Genomic DNA, 19,724 nt, shown 5'->3' with positions numbered 1-19,724 from the left:
TCCTTCCTTCCTTCCTTCCTTCCTTCCTTCCTTCCTTCCTTCCTTCCTTCCTTCCTTCCTTCCTTCCTGTTCATATTTAGTTGTTGATTTTGTGCAAGTGTGTATGTATGGTGTGAGGATATGGTGCTTGCATTCCATGTGCGGCATGTTTGGCAGTCAGAGAACAACTTGCTTGAATCAGTTCTCTCCTTTCACCACCTGAGTTTCTAAGATTGAACTCAGATCATCATCAGGCATGGCAGCAAGCACCTTTACCTGCAGAACCCTCTTGCCAGCCCAGGAAATACTGATCTCTAAGAAGATTTGAAACTGAAGGTACAAAAGAAAAATCCTTAACATGGCAAATCTATAAAATCTTTTTCTGCAAGTTGCCAGGAGTCATACTAGGGAACAGGTTGTCGTTGTCGGCAGTCTTGAAGCTTTACCCTGAATACATCTTTCTCCAAACATTCTCAGTCTTCCCTTTTGCTTTGCCTTTGTTGGTTTGTCCTCAATGCTTCAGCATCAGCCTGATGCTCCAAAGGCAACATTTCCTTGTTATGCCAAGATTCCAGGTCACAGACACTTCCTCTTATGCTTGTTATTACCGAGATGGTAGGACAAGTTTACCAGAAGTAAAAAGACCTCAAGAGCTCTACAAAGACGTTTAACAACACAGTAGAGCAATCTGTACAAGATTGGACATTTAATTATAAGTTGTAAAGAACTTTCTTTTTTTCATAATTTATTCATTATATATCCTTATTGCAGCCCCCTCCCTCAACTCCCCCAGTCCTACCCTGCTTCCCTCTTCCCCCCTATCCCCTTCCACTAGTCCACTGAAAGGGTGAGTTCTCCTTCTCTTAACAAGCCATCTGCCCATAGCTTGTTAAGTCTCATCAGGGCTGCCCGGATCCCCTTCCACTGTGGCCTGGCAAGACTGCATCGTGAGAGGCAAGTGATCAAAGATCAGGCAACCAAGTTCATGACAGAGAGAACTCTCTTAAGGGAGTATCATCTGATCTTGCCATCCCCTAGCAAGAAAGCCTGCATAATCTTTTTGAGGTATTTGGAGTTAGTTGTGCACTGACTCTAGGCTCTCTATTATTTGGCCCCTTTTTCCAAAGTCATGTGGATTTTAAAAGAAGCATTCTGAAATAGACTTTGATATGCCTACCTTAACGCTTAATAGCACCGAAAGTTGTCAGATGGGCCACACCACAAAAAACAGTCCAGACTCAGAGTGCTTTCACACTGTTTCCGTTACCTAGGTCAGTAAGTAGGTAAGGAAAAAAATAGGAAGTCAGAGGTTCTTCTGCAAGCATGATGGTGCCTGGTGTGTATCTCAAGCCTGATGACTTACTCGTCAATACATTTGGAGGAGGCAAAAGGGAAGCCTTGTTCCTCAAGAATGCCGTGCTCAGGATAGCGCAGCATTTAAAGATACCTACTGCCAAGCTTTGCAACTAAAGGGAGAGCTAACTGCAAACTTTGCCCTCTGACTCCCACATTCATGCTGCGGTGGGAGCACATGTGCCTACGTGTACACATGCAGGTACACACATTCAAAATAAACAATACGATGAAACATTCTGTAGGAAGAACGCCCTTCGGATGTCTTTGGTAGTCTTGTCAGTCCCCCTTGCTGATTGTAGTTAGACCTTTAACTGGGGTTGAGAAGGAAAAGGCATCAGTTTCTAAACTAGCTAATTACATAGATGCTGAAACATAGTTATTCAGATGCTAGGTTCTAATAATTATTCTTGCCTTCTTTGTTTTCTTCTGGTCTCTCTAAAGCACATTTGTTCCTTTTTTAATGAAAAGCTGTGTGGGGGGGAGTGGTCTTAAGAACTATGTGTTGTTGGCGTTGTTTTCTTAATGTAGTTGTCATGTCTGTTGTGAGATAGTATCTCCTATGTGTAACAGGGAGAATACTCCCCAGAATCTCAACAGTATGTTTGCCTAAACAAGAACTTAAAAGATGGACACTACCAATTGAAATGCCAACATGAAAGGAAGAGTCTCACAGGACTTGACCTCTAGAAGAATAAGAACTCCAGGCAATTGAAGGCTGCTGGGAGAAGGAGAGTCAGTCCTCTCCAGGGAGAAGCCCTTGGTTCATTAGCTAATCCCAAGAGGTTAGCTAATCCCAAGAGGTCAGCCCCAAACACATGAGAATGCTGAATGACTTCAGAAGACTGTGTTTATAAACTTACACACACATATAAATAACCAAAGGATAAGATGCCACAGATTTGAAGAGTCAGGAGTACATGACAGGAATTAGAGCGAAGAAAAGAAGGGGAAGAATAATGTAAATACTTGTATATGCTATCCTCAATAAATCATTTTAAAAGGAAAAAATAAATGTTCAAAAAAGGGTCAAATTAATAAGACCTTTTTTTTTTTTATTCTAGCAGGGGCAGGAGCAGGTTTTTGCTTCTGTATCCTTTTTTTCTCATCCAGAATGTATACTTCAGTTGATATTGGCAGGCTCAAAAGTCCTGTACACATCTCTAGATTCTGGCAAATGTATTTCCAATATCAGCTCACAAACTGTTCACAGTGTTTCTCTGGCATAATGAAGCCTTTGGCCATCACTGCTACTTTGAAAATCAAAGCTTTTTGGTCTCTAATGGAATGTTTATAAAAATGCACCATTTTGAAATTTGCTCAGGAAAAGGAAGTAATGTTAAATGATACTTGGAAATCCCTCTGGCCTGCCTTGGCATTGCTTCATTTAATGTTATGCACTCTGGAAATATCTGGAATTAGGAAAAATAAGAGAGTATTAAAACCAAAAGATAAATAAGCTCTTGTGTTTGTTGTCTTATTTCGTGGAAGCATGCCATTATATGTGTATGATTAGTTGTTATTTCCGTGTGATAGCTTACCTTTTGCTAAATTTAATAAAAGTATCTTGAAATCACTAAAATTTCCCTGACTCCTAGGTCAAAAAAACTCATCTATTCAGAGTCTTTTACTCAAGGAAAAGGAAAGCTTGCTGGGTGAAGCTGTAAGTGTAATTAAGCCTGTAATTAAGAGGCTGTGTTGTGTAAAGTCTGTAATAAAAAGCTATATGCCACTCCATTGCTTTCCTTATTGTAAATCAAAAAAAGAAGTCAAATGTATGGAATGTATTTGGTTTAATAATGTAGTGACTATCATAATACATGCACATAAAAGGACAGAGGATTTAGTTTGTTCATCCTGTAGTGTAGGCTTTGCCTTAATGCTCAAACTAACGTAGCTTAAAGTAGGGGGCTGATATATCTGCTATATTTAGCAAAGGACTGCCCTGTATCAGGAGTGGTTCTAACAGTGTAGCAGTGATGTAGACTTCGAGGGCCCCTACCCTCCTGCACATCGACTGTAATAGAGGAGTCAGAAGACAAGTCAGCTCCCATGGTTTGGACTATACATTTCTGTCAGTGTGCCCATTAGCATGGTCAAAAAGTTCCATTCACTCAGTATTAGAAATTTGTGTGAAGTGTTAAAATGGAACGTTAGAGATCTGGAATCATTGACCTTTTAGAAAACAGTCTAACTTTTTAAAAATGAGTTGTGCTTTGCTTGTCCTTCTTAATATATGTTCTGATGCCGATGTCGGTTAGTTTTCATGGCACTTTAGCTTTCACTCCAAAATGATACAAAAAATATGACTAGGAATATCACTGACTTCAACTCAGAATCTCTGCTACTTCTTTTAAAAATATAATTGAGGGGGAGAGAAGGGGTGCTGGGGAGACAGCCCCGTGAGTAAGAGCTCTCACAGCACAAGAGGGAGGATCCGAGTATGGATCCTTTCTGTCACACACAGAAAGCCATGCCTGGACACATACACTGCTGTTGGAAAGGGGACAGGAGGCCCATTGCAGCTTGTTGGCTAGTCTGGCCAGAAAAGCTTCACTTGAGAGACCCTATGTCAAGCAATAAGGCAGAAATACAGGGCACTTGGCATCCTTCTTTGACCTCTACACGGCACACAAAAAAGTCTGTAACACAGATACATATGTGAAAGCATTTCTTGTTTATCATTAGTTCCCAGTGACATCCTTTGGTAGCATCTGATATGCTTTCTGATGGCATTATTCAATTTTAAAGCATTTGGGTTTTTCATGGGAAGATACCTGTGTTTTTAAAGTCTGTACTTAAAAAAAAAGAATTTCTGTGGATAAATATAAGGCTGTCACTTTTGCTCTTTGCATTAAATAAACATGCTACACAGTTTTTCCATTTAAAAACATGCAGGTTAATTGATTATGCAAGAGTAGGTTCAATCAGGAACTCACAAACATGTTTGCAGAATGCACTATGATTTTTGGCCACCTTTCTAAAGTTCTCTTGCAGAACAACAGCTCTGCCATCAACTATATTTAGAAGCCAAATATTTTTTTAACAAAAACTCTGCCGTTACTTAACCAAATGCGTATAGTAGCAAACGTTGTTTTAAGATGAAGACGTTTGTTCCTCTAGTTTTTGTTTCTGTTATGTCTCTTGCTTTTGTCTTGCGTTTTAGAAGTTGAAGGCAGTGTGCTCTGGGAGTTGAGTTAATTGCAGTGAGCAGATCAATATTCAGCAGTCGCATCTTTTAAAGCCCTTTCTATCCTGAGATGTGATGATTCTATATTTACCTTTGCTCTTGGATTTTTTCTGTCAGTAGCAAGAAAGCAGTGCTATGCTGGAGAGAAAGTGGGCAAGGGGTTTAGGAGGTGACAGGCATTGGGTGACTGTCTATAACCATGGGTGTACAAGGTACAGTTGCCGTTGGCTTCTTGTGCCATTTCCTTAATGCTGATCCATTTTCTTAGTTTTAGTTATTTTTGCAATTAGGAAGAAAGGGAAGACAAAAGAGCAGTTCTTAGAAGATACCTTCTCAAATAGCTTCCTGCAAACAGACAGCCCCCAAATTCTTAGAGGTTGGTTAGTATGGAAGTTAACAAGAAGATGACTAAAGCTCTGAAGAAGTGTAAGGAAGTGGAGGGATTTTTCATGATAGCCTGTGTAAACAGTTTCCAGTGAGAATTAAGGAGCTGGAATAGTCTTACTAAGTCTAGGGCTACAGCCCCAGATTTACTTCTAACCTGTACTAGCTGCTCGAAAATTGTTTTCTCAACGGAACCTAGTGCCCATTCTTGATGGAATAATGGAAAAAAGATAGTACCAGGTAAAGAGTGAATTTTTGATGTTCTTCCTTGTTACTTTCAAATATTCCTTTTCGGAAAGTATAAAAATGTTTTTATGTGTAGTATGTTGGAACCACAAGCACTGACTTCGTATTTCAAAGTTGGAAAAAATGAGATTGATGTCCCACACAGTTGTAAAATGCCGAAAATAAGGAGAGCTGAAATAAATTAAAGCCTAGTGTTGAGAAAGGCCAAGAAAAAAAGCTTCATATCAACAGTGACTATAATTGAAAAGGTCCAAATAAGTATTTAAAACCTCCCCTCCTGAGACGTCTAGGATTTCTGAATTTCAAATTGACATTTTATGTTTGACAAGGTGACATTGTATAAGAAATGTATTGTAAAACACTGCTGTACGATAGGAAAATGATTGAATGTAAATATTTCAAGATGTGGACCACTGTTCAAATGTTATCATAAATCTTTGCCATTGTTTTAGGGGATAACTCTTCATGCATATGTGAGCTGGATTGATAGCTAGCTCTTGGAAAGGAAATCAGCAGCAGCTTTCTGCCTTTGTCTCAAACATTAGTCTCACCACTAAAATGTCTTAATAGGTTTTTTTTCTGTTATGTGCTCATTATTACACATTATTGAAAAAAGTGTAATCACTTTTTTGAAGGTACTACACTAGCATTGCTTTTGTCCTATTCAGTAAGTGTTCTGAAATGTCACTGTTATATGATTGGAACTGTCACTGTTATGTGGGTTGGGAGAGTTTATACTTAAATTTTGCAAAGAAAACAGTCTGGGCTATAGCATTAACCATCCTTTCATTCTTTTCAGGTTTGGAAGGTTTACAGTTGCTGCTCTTCAGTCCAAAGTAGAACAGTATGAACGTGAAACCAATCGCCTCAAGAAAGCTCTAGAACGAAGTGATAAATATATAGAAGAACTAGAGTCTCAAGTAACACAATTGAAACATTTAGATGAGGCAAAGGAAGATATGGATGCTCTTTGCAAGAGGGCACCCTCTGCAGATGGCAGTGGGCCCAAAGGCAGTGACGAGGGTGTGGCATCAAAGAATCAGAGTGACAGTACCAGAAAGCAGGCTGCCTCAGCCACCTCCAGTTCGGCTTCTCACCTGGCAACACCTTCCAGCAGCAGACTCACTGACACCAGTTCTGCCAGACAGGAAAGCACCATCAGGACTGAATCAAACTGTTCCAAAAGCAAAGATAGATACCCCAAGCCTACAGAAATGCTTCTAGCTGTGAGAGAGACACCAATGGATGCTTACTTGGAAAGAGAGTGGGGGAAGCCAAGTGACTGTGCGCCTTACAAAGAGGAGGAGCTGTATGATCTCCCAGCTCCTTGCACTCCTTTGTCACTGAGCTGTCTTCAGCTAAACACTCCAGAAAACAGAGACAACCCTGTAATCAAAGCAGGGAGTTCTAAAAAGCATGCAAACCATCTCAGAAAACTGGTGTTTGATGATTTTTGTGATTCTCCAAATGCCTGTAATAACAATTCTTCAGAGGATGATATAAGTAGAAGTGAAAATGAGAAGAAATCAGACTGCTTTGCTTCCCCCAAGACAGGATTTTGGGATTGTTGCTCCACCAGCTATGCCCAAAGCTTGGATTTTGACAGTTCTGAGGGGAACACAATAGCAAATTCTGTTGGGGAAATACCTTCAAAATTGAGTGAGAAGTCAGGATTGTGCCTGTCCAAGAGACTAAATTGTATTCGCTCTCTTGAAATGAACCGGACAAGAACATCCAGTGAGGCGTCCATGGACGCTGCTTATCTTGACAAAATCTCTGAGCTGGATTCCATGATGTCAGAGTCAGACAACAGCAAGAGCCCTTGTAGTAACGGTTTTAAATCAGTGGAGCTGGAGGGCTCCTCAAAGTCGCCTCAAGGCAGGGAGTTTCTTGAGGAATCTGACAAGTTGGAAGAAGGAACTAAAGTGAATCTTTCAAAAAATGTTCTTACTACTGACCGGTTAGAAAATGCAAGTGAGTGGAAACCCACCTCCTTTTTTCTTCTCTCTCCATCTGACCAAGAGATGAGTGATGATTTTTCCCTCCATCCCACCTCTCATTCAGGAACTGGGGAAGTCAAACCCCAAAGCTGTCTGTTTCAGACAGAGTTTTCCCAGGGTGTTCTGTTAAGCGGTTCCCAAGGACTATTTGAGGATCAGAGGTTTGGATCGTCCTTATTTAAGATGTCTTCAGAGATGCAGAGCCTCCACAGCCCCCTTCAGTCTCCCTGGTCTACTGCCTTTGCGCCTGAAAAGAGGATTAAGAGTGTGAATCAGTCAACAAAAAGAAAGATACAGAGCAGCCTGTCCAACGCCAGCCCATCTAAAGCAACCAAAAGCTGACTCAGCAGATGTCCTCTGTGGCTTCATACTGAAAGGGGTGTGGGTGTCTTTAATGTACTGTAGTCACTTCCTGAAGGTTCTACACAGTCGTGAACTGATAATCTCCAGTTAAGTGTCAAGCCAGACTTATCTGTCTCCAGGATACTTCATCTTGAAGAAACTTTGGCCTTTCATTTTCATGTGGTTATCTTTTTTCACTAGGGAGGTTAGGAGAAGGGTGTGATTTATCTCTGTGTTGTTTGTTGTTTTGTTTTCGATGAGTGTTACATGTACCTGGATTGACTGTATGTTGTTTTCTCAGATCTTATTTAACTGTTAGATATGGTGGCCGGTTAAGCCTCAACTGTCTTCAGAACTTGTGTTTCTTAGAACTTTTGGTATTATCTGTACTGCTCTCTAAAGCTATTTCAAGAGCAGAAATGATTTTGTATGTCCCTTCTTATTTATGGCATTTATACCTATTATGAAGGCCATGCTGGAGAAATGGCACTCTGACCTTAGGGTAGTCACTGACATTTTCTTAGGTTTTATATAGATGTTTACAGTTTGTTACATTGTGATCTATCCATTCTTGTCTCTGCCCGCATGCATACCCTTAAATGTACACTCGTGTGTGTGTGAGAGAATGTGTATGAGTGAAAATACTCTGCTAGTATAAAACATGTTTTTTGAATGAATATACTATTCCAGGTAGTTTCTGTTTGCTCATCTTTGAGCGTGTGTGTGTGTGTGTGTGTGTGTGTGTGTGTGTGTGTGTGTGAAGTTAGAGATCATTATGTATTGGAAGGCAGGCACTGGTCTGTTGGGGTTAGAGTAACATGTAACATGGGTTTAGTAAACATCCTAGCTTTATTTTCCAGATGTGTAGATAGAAAACCAGTCTTTTAGGTTTCTGATCCATTGTGTTACAGGGAGCCCTTTGTGTGTTAAAGTTCTTGTTTGCATGCCACTGCTCACTGTGGGAGCCTTTTCGCCTCTTCCATTCTCCCTCCAGAGAAAAAGGAAGTTCTTATTGGCTAATCAATATCTATTATGTAGGACATTTTTCATGAAAAGTAACAAGTGGGAGTGGGAATATGTAAGCTAAGCACAACTTTTAGTTTAGGCTGTAAAAAGTACATTATTTTAAACATGCTTGGTGTGCCAATCTAAGCTGTCAAAATGAGTCTGTATGCTAATAACTTGTTTATCTAATGTGCACTGAGCATTTTACGTGTATTGTCTTATCTTAACACTGCATGCTTTTTTATGTGAATTGAATAAAAGATACCATATGCACTGCATGTCTTTGGTGTCATCTTGGCTAATGAATCAGCCTCTAAAGACCTCGAATACTATTTTCAACTTATTTTATAGCAGTTGATCAACTCCGGTACTCTGCACCTGTTTGCGTTTCAGCATAGAGGCCCAGGACCTTGGAGACACTAGGCCATGCTCTAGGCCAGATGCAGCTGCACCCATACCCTGCACCTAGAAGAAAACAATAACAAAAAAGTTTTGTAATGTTCCCTTGTTTTTTATATTAAAAAGTACTTAATACCATAAAACATGGAAGTCAAATTGTGTGTCTAAACTCTTACTGAAACAGTTGAAGTGTCTGCCTTTGACAAGAACAGGAGAGCTGAGTACTTGCCACAGCAACTTTGACTCACACAACCTAAAATATGTACTGTCTGCCCTTTTACCTAAGAATTTGCTGACCCTTGTTATAATAGACTTGGAGAATTTGATGAAACCATAAAAAATACAACAAATCATTTTTATGATCTAAAGAATCATGCTCTCTTCTTTTAGAAGTAATAATAACCAAGCTGGGGAAAGATGACAGAGTTGTCTTTGTTTTATCATACATATTTTCCAATAATTCGGTCTTTTGCCGTGGTAAAATTAATGGATATTTTCAGACCTAGTGGCAATTTAGATATCCTTGATGATATGGTTATACATGAGGAATTCATGTAGAAATTAAGGGGACTTTGTCTTGGTAAATGTGAGTATTATGGTCTAAATTTCCCCCCAACTAGATCTATTGAAATCCAGTCCCCAGGTAATGGCGTTAAGAGGTGGTACCATTGGGAAGTGATTGTCATAAAAGGGTGGGGCTAATGACTTTGCAAGCAAAGGAGAGGGCACTAGCTTGCCTCTTGCAGACATAGTTAGTGGCCACCATCCTGCAGTAGAGAATAGGCACACACCAAAAGCTGTATCTTCTGTTGCCTTGATTGTAAACTTCCTAGCCTGCAAAACTGCAAGCAATGTCTATTTCTTTTCTTGTATAAGCCTAACTAAGTGTGCCATGACAAAGGAATTAACCACAAATTCCACAATCAAGACTGAATTTTTTTTAAATCAAAATGTGTATCATTATGGCATGGAAATTGAAATCTGTAGCCTGGTTCATCAGTGACCAGCATGGGTGAGTATGCCCTCCTTGGGCCAGACTATTTTTTTTTTTTCGTATTTTATTTTTTTCTTATCAGTTACATTTTATTAACTATGTACCCCAGCCGTGTCAGACTATTTCTTAGCTGCTTACCTTTGCCCTTCTGGAGGAGCATCCTTCCTCCCGAAAACAAAAAACGAGTGCATAATTAAAACCCATGCCATTCCTCAGCTAGTGGGCATAATTGTATAGGATTTGACTTTTCATTCTTCCTTACTCCTGGTATCAGATCTCATAATAGATAGGTAGCTTCTCAGATTTTTAAATACGCATACCATGTCTGTTCCAAACAAAACAGGTTGGGGCGTAGCTTAGTTGGTAAAGTCCTTTTCTGACGTGGCCAGTGGCTTGTGTTTCATCCCCAGCACTGCATAAACCCTATGTGGTAGAACACACCTGTTGATCCCAGCAGTTTTGAGGCAAAACCTAGATGATACTAGTTCCAAGGCAGGACAGAGAGCTCAGTGATTAAGAACACTAGCTGCTCTTCCAGAAGATCTCCATTCCCTGCACCCATATGGCGACTCAGAACTAACTCCAGTTCTAAGGGATCACCCGGGAGGAGGGACACCCTCTTCTGGCCTCTGAGGGTACAGGTATGCAGGTGGTGCATGGGCAAACACGGGCCAAACGACCACAAACATTAAAGTAATATTTTTTTAAGTTCAATTGCATACCAAGTTAAAAGCCTCGGGTACACAAGATTCTAACTCATTAAAAAACAAAACAAAACAAAAAACCTTGAAACCAAAATATTTTTCTAGCCTCTATTTCATATAATCCACTTTCAAAACTTCCAATTTGTGGAAAACCACACTGCTGGAATGCTATGGAACCGTAGCTTGGAGCTGGCTGTCCAGCTACAAAGGTGGCTATCTTCTCTGTCTGCATTTGTACAAAAAAGGGATGTATTTGGAATTTCTCAATGATTCTTTTTAAAGCGTCTTGGGAGTATTTGTTTCTAAGTAGCATTCGGTTCCTGCCTGTCTTCCTGAGTCTAAAGCTCAAGGCAGCATGAGTATACCACTGTAAAATTTGAAGGTTTGAGTTGGGATGTTCGGTGGCACAGCCGTTTAGCACACAGTGCTTTAAAAAGTTCACATTAACTGATATATTTATGAACTAAGCCGTCCCTACTGCTTCATTCCACTCAAGCTATATTGGGAAAAGGTCCACTTGCTCAAATAAACTTGATGAGGACAATTCAAGTTTTTAAAAAGCTATGTCTACATAGCTCTCTAAAGATCTTAGAGGCTTCTTGTCATGAAAATATAGTTAGTCCTCTTAACTGAAAAACCTTCATCCCATCTAAAAGTTAAGTCTTCTGCTTTATTGAATTAGCTAACATACACAACCCCCTAGTTTCACATCTGAATTACTTTCCCTTTCTTTGGTAGCTGTGTTGGCTTAAAACAAAGGTATCGTTGAACAAGAGAAGACCTTGGTCTTGAGCTATGTTATGTTTCAGGACCTTATTGTTTCTACACACCGGATGGTCTCTAGTTATTAAAAATGCAATACATACAGGAGATGTTCTCCCTCATTCTGTGCCTGTGAATGGTATGTACGTAGAGAGTATAAAATTGAAATCAACAGCTCATGGTGTGCAGCCTGTTAGCCTAGCAACGTTTCCCAAAGCCTCATGGAAGGTTTTTCATCGCTATCTGTGGGAGTCCTGTGAAGCAGCCCTTGCCTATCACAATGTAACCCGATCCCCTTAATAATACTTGGCAGAGAAAACCTTTTAAGCAATGATCTCAGAGTGCAGAGTGAACATTTATTGCCTAATTCTCGGAACCCTACTCACATCGAGGAAGCATCTATTAAGGTGTAGATTTAAGAATCCATCTGGAGCACAGCGAGGATGAACTCAGTCTGATGTGACTGAGGCAATCTAGAACACCTTGACTTGAAGCACTTCCTCTTTTTCAGATAAGGCTTTCGGTATTGCATTAGGGGGCAGCAGGCCCTTTGGTTGGATTAAACGTTTGTGTGGACCTGAGGGCATTTTGTGTTTGTTAGGATACAAAGACCCATTCTCCAAAGGGCAAAGGTTTGCCTCAGTCATTTGCCAAAACTTAAGTGTAAGAAGAGAGGGTGGAATTGTCCCTCTCTTTGGGACATTTGATTCTTACTACGTAGAATTTGATTCTTACTACGTAGGTGAACAGTGAGGAAGTCTGGAAGCTTCGCAGAGGCGTTTTTCCCTTAAAGTCTTGAAACATAAACGAGTTGGTCGCTGAAGAGGGCCTCTCTTCTGCGTGTCTGCGTGCACTGGAGCGGCCTTGTTGGGAGAGGTACTGAAGTCCAGGCTCCTAACGACAAAGGGTTTCCGGTATTCCTCCGGCCACAGCTCTCAAGTGGAGCTTTGCTCCGCCTCTTTTCAGAAGCCCCAGGGACTCTGGGTCTCGCTCCAGCCGCTTGAACCGGCGGCCTGGTGGCGAGACGGCGGCTCCCCAGGCGCTGGAAGGTTTCAGAGATGGTGGGGCGGCCTATCTGCTGTCCATTAAGCCGAGGCCGGGCCCTCCGGGGCCTTGGGGAAGTTCGTCCTGGTGTTTAGGGTGAGGAGGCAGGGTCTGGCCCACCCGCAGCAGCTCAGTCCCCTTCCCCACCTCGGAGCCTCCCGAACTCAGCCGTTCGGGAGTCCGGCCAGCTTCGCCTCTGTTCAAGCCCCCCCCCTTCCCGAGGTCACTTGGGAGGACCCACCCGCCGGATCCCGCCAGCCCAAGTTTCCCGCGCTCGGGAGGGCGCTCTCCTCTGGTCCTTCCCAGGCCGCCCGCATTCCAGCAGCCGGGTCTGCGGTTTCCTTTCATTTTATTATCACTCTCGAAACCTGGCGATTAAGACGCGAAACCAACAAAGAGTTTTCTTTCCACCTTAACCTTGCACACAATCCTTTAACAAATTAATTAATCCTAATGAATTAACACTTCATTTATTTAAACGCGCTACAGTCCATGAATTAAATTTTCATGCAGTGATTAAAGGCTGTTAAAATATGCATGATTTCGTTAAAATTTTATAATAAATCAGGGCAATGTGTTACATGACAAGGCAACTATTTCCCAGTCCCTCGCAAGGGGCTTTGATTTGTGCGGGCGGCGGGAAGGAGGGGCGGCTGGCGGCGGCGCCGGCGAGCGGTGGAGCCGGGCGACAGGACCCAGCTCCGCACGCCCGGCCTCGGACTGGCCGCCTCGCGGTTTCCTCCTCGGCTTCCAGACCCTCGAGGGATCCAGCTCCCGGAGGCCGAGGGGAGCCAGCGGAGGTCGGCGGGCGCGCCCTCCTGCATCCTCAGTCCCTCGGGCGGAACGGCCGGTCCTCGGCGGTAACGCGCCCGGAAAGCAGGGCCAGTTTGCGTCCGGGACCCAGCGGCCGGCGGTGCGGCTGCCTGGCTCGGAAAGGCGACAGAACTCGCATCGTGTCGCGCGGGGTCAGGGGCCGACGTACCTGTGGACAAGTTTGTTTGTCGTTATTTGAACCGGGGGACCTGGACGCTCCTTCTCTGAGAGGCGCGCTCCTCCAGCCCCGGGACTCGCAGGGCGCAGCCGGAGCTGGGGAGCCTCTGCTCTTCAGGGCCCTAAATCACAGGGGCCGTTGACCTTGTTAAGCGGACGACAGCGACCGTTAGGCCTGCAACTGTAACGCTGTTGACGGACAGGCAGGGAGGCCGGGCACCCGAGAGGGGTGTTCTCTTGTCGGCTGTCTCCGGGGAGGGTTTCGTAAGGTAGGTGGGTTTGATGAGAGGTTAGGGTGGAAATGGACGCAAATCTGTACACAGCGTGTCATACAGAGTGATCCGTAATGAACTTGGGACGACGAACCCAGGTCACAAGGCCATCTTTGGGTGGAGTGATCACCTACAGTAGTACGTCCCCCAAAGGACATTGCATTTGAGTAAAACTTCCAGGGGAGAGGGGAAAAAAAAAAAAAAAAAAAAAAAGGAAGTAAAGGAAGAAGAAAGAGAGGAAAGAAGGAAAAGAGGAAGGATGGAAGAAAAGAGAAGGAAAAAGAGAGAGAAAGAAAAGAAAAGAAAAGAAAGAAAAAGAAAGAAAGAAAGAAAGAGAGAAAGAAAGAAAGAGAAAGATGTTCTCTCCCCACCACCACCACTGTTTTACTTGAGAACCCCTCCCAATACTTGGCCAACCTACAGATCATTCTGAGTGTGAGCAAGTAGTCTTAGAAAACGAGCAGGATGAACCCAGTGACTCTCAAGCCTGGACCTGGCAGAGCAAGGGAGGCTAGCTGCTGGAGGCAGAGCAACGACAGTGACTTCCCGGAAACCCGGGAGTCCTGGCTTTGGATGCAGATTAAACACCTCAACACCGAGGACCATGCAGAACACGGTTACAGCCTAGTACTAGGTGGAGTAGTGTCCTGAGTGCAGGGACACCTGAGTAGGGCCTGGGCCTGGGCAGGACTGTGTGAACCCCATGGAGGCTGGGATACTCAGTGAGGAAAGTTTAAGAGTGATGTTCTTACTGCCCTGGGGAGTCGGTCCTGGGACCATGCCAATCCTCCACAGGGCAGCGTTGGAGCAAGGGAGCAAGGACTAGAACTGACAAAGCTCCTCCTCCACTGGGAACCTCAGGCCCTACCTTAGGCCTATATCCCTTCTGCCTGTACCTTTCACTCCGTGCTGAACCAGCCTTTGAAGCGGCAGCACTGGGGCCTTTGAGTTGCCCGTGAAGGCTGGGTTCTCGCTGAGCCTGGACAAGTGACTCATCTTGAACTAGCCTGTGCCTGCAGACACATGACTCCCAACGCCTTGACCAGCCAGCCTCCTTCACCACCAGGGGCTGGGTAGCACAGCCTGCAGCTGCATTCTGCATGAATCTGTACTTCCCTGGGCCACTCCCACCACACCTGCCATACCTGTATCACAAGTACCCTCTTCCTGCTGTTTTCCTCTGCTCACACACTGTCACCTCCTGGAGAGCAGCCACGGAGGTGGAAGCTATACTGGAAATGCAGTTTCCAGCATCCCTTTGAAAGGAAAAAGCCAGCATCCAGATGGGCAGCAGCAGCCCCACGCATCCTCCTGGGTGAAGGGTGGAGCCAAGAGAAAGAGAGTTCTCCCACAGACTGAGCAGGCCCTTGCTCAGGGTCCCTCTCAAGTGTCCTCACTCTAGCTAACCAGTGTGCTCCCTGGTCGCCAAAGGAAATATAAAGTCAGGGCTGCCAAAGGATGAGGAGAAAATTAATTAATGAGGGAAAGAAATGTGTCTGTGATCCAGATGATAGAGTCCCTGTCCCTGGGGGCAGAAATTCCTTGGAAATCAATAGCTGTGCCTTCATTACCCCTCTCTTGATAAAACGCAAAGCTTATGAGATGGGGGGGGGTGTAATCTGTGTTGGTCATTAAACAAGAAATGGGGGGGGGGAGGTGGACTGCCCCGGAACCCATGCCAAGGTGCAGACCCACACTGGGCACCATTAGCAAAGGCAGGGACCAACTAGTTACAGCAGTTGTCAAGCCAGGAAAACAAAGCCGTGACAGGAGGGAGGGCAGAGCCAAGGCTGACTTAACCACCCTTCGCTTTTACCCTGCAGAAGGAAGTGTCCCTGGGGGTGGGTGGGGGTGGAGCTTAGGGTGTGCACTCTTGGGCAGGATGGCTCTCCAGGCATCCTTTTGTACTTTCCTTGGACAGTCATCACCACGCTGTACCTATAGCACGTATACCCGCTTCCTGTGGCTTCCAGTCCTCACAGACCTTAAACTCTTAGAGACCAGATACTCATAAATTAGAGTTCCTTTTATCTCCAGTGTCTGAAGCTGGCCCAGACTATGGCTGGCTGAGCAAACAGGTAAGGAAGGAAGATAATGAAGCTTGTCAGGGGACTGTGAAAAGAGCCAGGGTGCCTCTGCCTAGGGCAAGCACACCCTGCCCCAGGCTTTATCTTCAGGAGACCCCTTCACAGATCTTGCAACCTTCAACCAGCCTCGGCCTGTTGAACCAATTCCTCCTGTCTTTTTCTCTTGTCTCTGCCCAACTGGTCCTTCCTCTTTTTCTAAGTATTAGTATTGTTTGACAAAGCTCTGGATGTTACAAGTATGTTGGCAAACAAATAAGGCATGGGTGACCCCTGGATTGGACCACAGTCCCTAATTTCTAGTGGGGAGGGGGAAGGAAAAGCCTTCTTCAGAAAAGGAAAAGTACCCTGTTGCCAAAGAGAGGTGCATTGGTAAGGGGCTCTTGAAATGGTTAGCTCCTGCATCATCCTGCTGGCCCATAAGTCTATGGGGTCAGAAGGGTGAATGGAAGGAAGTTTGCTTGGAGTCGGTAAGGGCATGTGCCCTCCAGCCCCCACCCAATGGATCCATCTGGCCACAAACCTACCCTGTTTGCCTTTCAGACTGTCCTGAGCCATTTAAGGCCCCTAGAGGCAAACATTTCCCCAAGGACGTGGAGCCCAGGCTGCTGGAGCTTGCTTCTAAGAAGGCGGGGCGTTCTGTCTTAAACCCGGCAAGCGAGCGCAAGGACCCACTGCAGTGAGTGGGTGTCAGGAAGGATTAGATTAAGTCTGGACACCCGGTGGGTTGGGGACCGCAGGACTCACTCTTTCCCTCCAGCGATGTCCCGCTCATGGTCCATTTCCCGCTGAGATAAAGTTGCATTTAGTGCTCCCAGGGGAACCACGTAATGGATGAAGAAGTGGCTCCTTCTTGCACCAGCAAATGAACATCCTTCTCACTTCCCTCTCAGGCTAGAAGAAAGGGAGGGGGTGGGAGGACAGAAAGGAAAGAAAAGAGAGAACAAGTCGGTGACGCCTGTGGGCTCTTCTTGGAATCTGAATAAATGAGTGGGTATCCTGAAGACGCACTCGCTTTAGAGCAAAGGAAAAATAAAATCTTCTGGGCCGCAGATTTCGGTTTGCAGAAATGAGATCTGCCCTTTGGTGAGAATGCAGACCTCCGTGGTGTGCCAGTGACCTGAAAGATTATTTATCTGATCTCTGCTTCCCATAAGCAGTTTCTTGCCTCTCTCAGGCTCTCTCGCTAGCAGATGTGATAACATCTGGACCTTTATTATCACCCTAGGCAAGTACTGCCTCCTTAGGGACTTAGACACCCGAGCCAAAGCTCCCTAGAGAGGCTCTTGATCTTTTGCTACATACGGGTACTATAACAGGTTGGTTAATTGATTTCTTCTTCTTAGATCTTGATAACACACTATTTATTATTATTATTATTAGCTGGACCAGACAGTGTACTAGAACCTTCAAGCTGACTTAAATATTTTGAATCACAATCTCCTATAGGTTAGCTTCATTCTGCATCCTAGGAAAGCAAAATAATATAAGCAAGCAAATAAAAAACAAATAAACAACCAAAAAAATCAGCAGCAAACAAGGAGCCAAAACGATGCAAAAGAAAGTTCTCGTTTCAACGTCTTATTCTCTTTTCTCGGAAGTGGTTTTCTTTTCCTGGAGTTTCCAGAAAAAAAAAAAAAAGGAAGAAAGAGAAAAAAGTGTGTGTGTGTGTGTGTGTGTGTGTGTGTGTGTGTGTGTGTGTGGGTGTGTGGCCAAAGAGGAAAAGATCCTGGCTACACCCTGTTAACTATTTTTCGCTTTTGATGACTGGAAGCCTCAGATCACCTAGAGCTGCTTTGAAAAGTGAGTTTGTACACTGTTACAGGAGACAAACAATAAGAAAAATGCACAGTTTCATTTCAGCAGCCTTCCCCGAGTAGAAAGCATATGCTGGCTCCTAAGTGACTGTCACTGGTGGTGCCTGACACAGTTATATTCACAACAACAACAAAGTATGCAGAGAAATTAAATTACGTGGAAATCAATAGCGTCTGACTGCTTCAAACAACTGTCTGTCAGGGCTATTATTCTCCAGGAGCCTATTTATAAACCATGAAAGAAACAGGTTCTTGCAGCATAAAGACAGCGTCTTCCACGTCGCATCTCTGTGTTGTTATTTTTCTCCATATACAGAGGAATGCGCGGGCATAATTTAACATACAAATGCCTCTCTGTGTACATTATGTAACAGCTCGTTAGGCCCCCGGTAGTGGAGGTGTGCCCAGATAACGCGCATATATTCTGGGTAGGCGACAGGGGTGGGGGGGAAGCATACGGTCGAGGAGCGCCCGAATCCTGTCCTCGTACCTCCAGGAGGTGCCTACCCTTAGACAATAGCTGGCCTTTTTGCTCTCTGCGGACCGGCGGGCGGGAAGGTGGGCCGTGCAGCGCGCATGCCTGGCCAGCCACAGGTGCATCACCTGCGCTGTCCTGGCGGGTGGTCACTCTAAGAGCGGCTTCCCACGCGCCGCCGCCGCCGGCCGGCCGCGGCTCGACGAGCACGCGCGCGCTCGCCGGGGCACGGCGCCGCGGAGCCGGGGGAGCGCGCGCCAGACAGGCGAAGACAGCTGCTGTCCGTCAGCGCGGCGGGGCCGCGAGCTCTCGCGAGAGCTCCCCGGGCCGGCCGCGAGAAGTGGGGCTCAGGTGTAAGAGGAGTGCATCCCGTCGGCGCGCCGGGCTAGAGCTCTTGCAGGAGCCGGACCGCGAGACCCGCGCGCCGGCGCTCTGCGCGGTCCGAGGCGGCGGCCCCGCGGCGGCAGCGGCCCCGCGGCGAGGCCAGGGCGAGCGGCCGCCGCAGCCCCGGCAGGGAGGCCGGGCGAGCCGGCGTGCGCACTTTGCCGCGGACTTTGCGAGTGTTTGTGGATTTACATGCCAAGCCGCCAAGATGATGTCCATGAACAGCAAGCAGCCTCACTTTGCCATGCATCCCACCCTCCCTGAGCACAAGTACCCGTCGCTGCACTCCAGCTCCGAGGCCATCCGGCGGGCCTGCCTGCCCACGCCGCCGGTAAGCGCCCCGCGCCCGCGGCCCCCTCCCCCGCTCCGAGCTGCTGCATGTCGGGGGGCTGCCGCGCGCGGCCCCGGGCCCCGCTTCCGCGGGCGGGACTTCACGGAGGGCTCCCGCGGCGAGGCACGCGTGCCCCCCGGCGCCCCAGGCCGCGCTCCCGGCCGCCCGCGCCTCCGTCCGGCGCCCGCGGCCAGAGGGGGGAGAGCCGGGGCCAGGACGCTCCGACTTCGCTCCACTTTCTCTGTCCATTTCACGCCTGCACGAGGCGGTCTGTGTGCTCGCTCGGGTGTGTGACGCGGGTCCTTAGCTTCGAGTTACATCTCCGTTTCTTCTTCTTCTTCTTCTTCTTTTTTCCCCCCTTCTTCTTTTCGCCCCTTTCCGTCTCCCGCTCCCTTTCCCGGAATGTGTTCCCGCGTCCCCTTCTGCCCCCTTCGCTGCCGCCCTGGCCCTCCCCTGCTGGTCCCCCTGCCTGTTCTCCGTGCGTCCCCCGCTTCTGCGTTTACCCCGCTCTTCCCACCACCCCCGTTGTTATTTTGGTCGCTTTGTGTTTGCCTTTTGCCGGTGCTTTCCGGCTCGTGTGTTTGGTCTGTGTGGTTTTTTGTTTGTTGTTGTTGTTGTTTGGTTGGTTTTGTTGTTTTGGTCTCTCCCCCCTTTTCTTTCCTTTTTTCCCTTTTTGTTTTGTTTGGTTTGTGTCGCCTGCAGCTGCAGAGCAACCTCTTCGCCAGCCTGGACGAGACGCTGCTGGCGCGGGCCGAGGCGCTGGCGGCCGTGGACATCGCGGTGTCCCAGGGCAAGAGCCACCCTTTCAAGCCGGACGCCACGTACCACACGATGAACAGCGTGCCCTGCACGTCCACGTCCACCGTGCCGCTGGCGCACCACCACCACCACCACCACCACCACCAGGCGCTCGAGCCCGGCGACCTGCTGGACCACATCTCGTCGCCGTCGCTCGCGCTCATGGCCGGC

General features: G+C 46.1%; 2 protein-coding genes across 2 annotated transcripts in view; both read left to right on the top strand.

Annotated features, from left to right (window-relative positions):
- Nucleotides 1-8,963, top strand: part of Obi1 (ORC ubiquitin ligase 1) — a 49,994-nt gene extending 41,031 nt beyond the window's left edge. The window contains exon 6 of the mRNA XM_055610003.1: nucleotides 5,952-8,963. Coding sequence (XP_055465978.1) covers nucleotides 5,952-7,494 — 1,543 coding nt within the window. The 3' untranslated portion in view covers nucleotides 7,495-8,963. The remainder of the gene's footprint in view (nucleotides 1-5,951) is intronic.
- Nucleotides 8,964-18,632: 9,669 nt separating this feature from the next.
- Nucleotides 18,633-19,724, top strand: part of Pou4f1 (POU class 4 homeobox 1) — a 2,225-nt gene continuing 1,133 nt past the window's right edge. The window contains exons 1-2 of the mRNA XM_055609590.1: nucleotides 18,633-18,755; nucleotides 19,458-19,718. Of these exons, the coding sequence (XP_055465565.1) occupies nucleotides 18,633-18,755; nucleotides 19,458-19,718 (384 nt within the window). The remainder of the gene's footprint in view (nucleotides 18,756-19,457; nucleotides 19,719-19,724) is intronic.

This window comes from Psammomys obesus, unplaced genomic scaffold (assembly GCF_907164565.1).
Source record: "Psammomys obesus unplaced genomic scaffold, mPsaObe1.curated_primary_1811, whole genome shotgun sequence".
Taxonomy (NCBI): domain Eukaryota; kingdom Metazoa; phylum Chordata; class Mammalia; order Rodentia; family Muridae; genus Psammomys; species Psammomys obesus.
The sequence above is the reverse complement of the archived record's forward strand: the minus strand, read 5'-3'. Positions and strand labels throughout refer to the sequence as shown.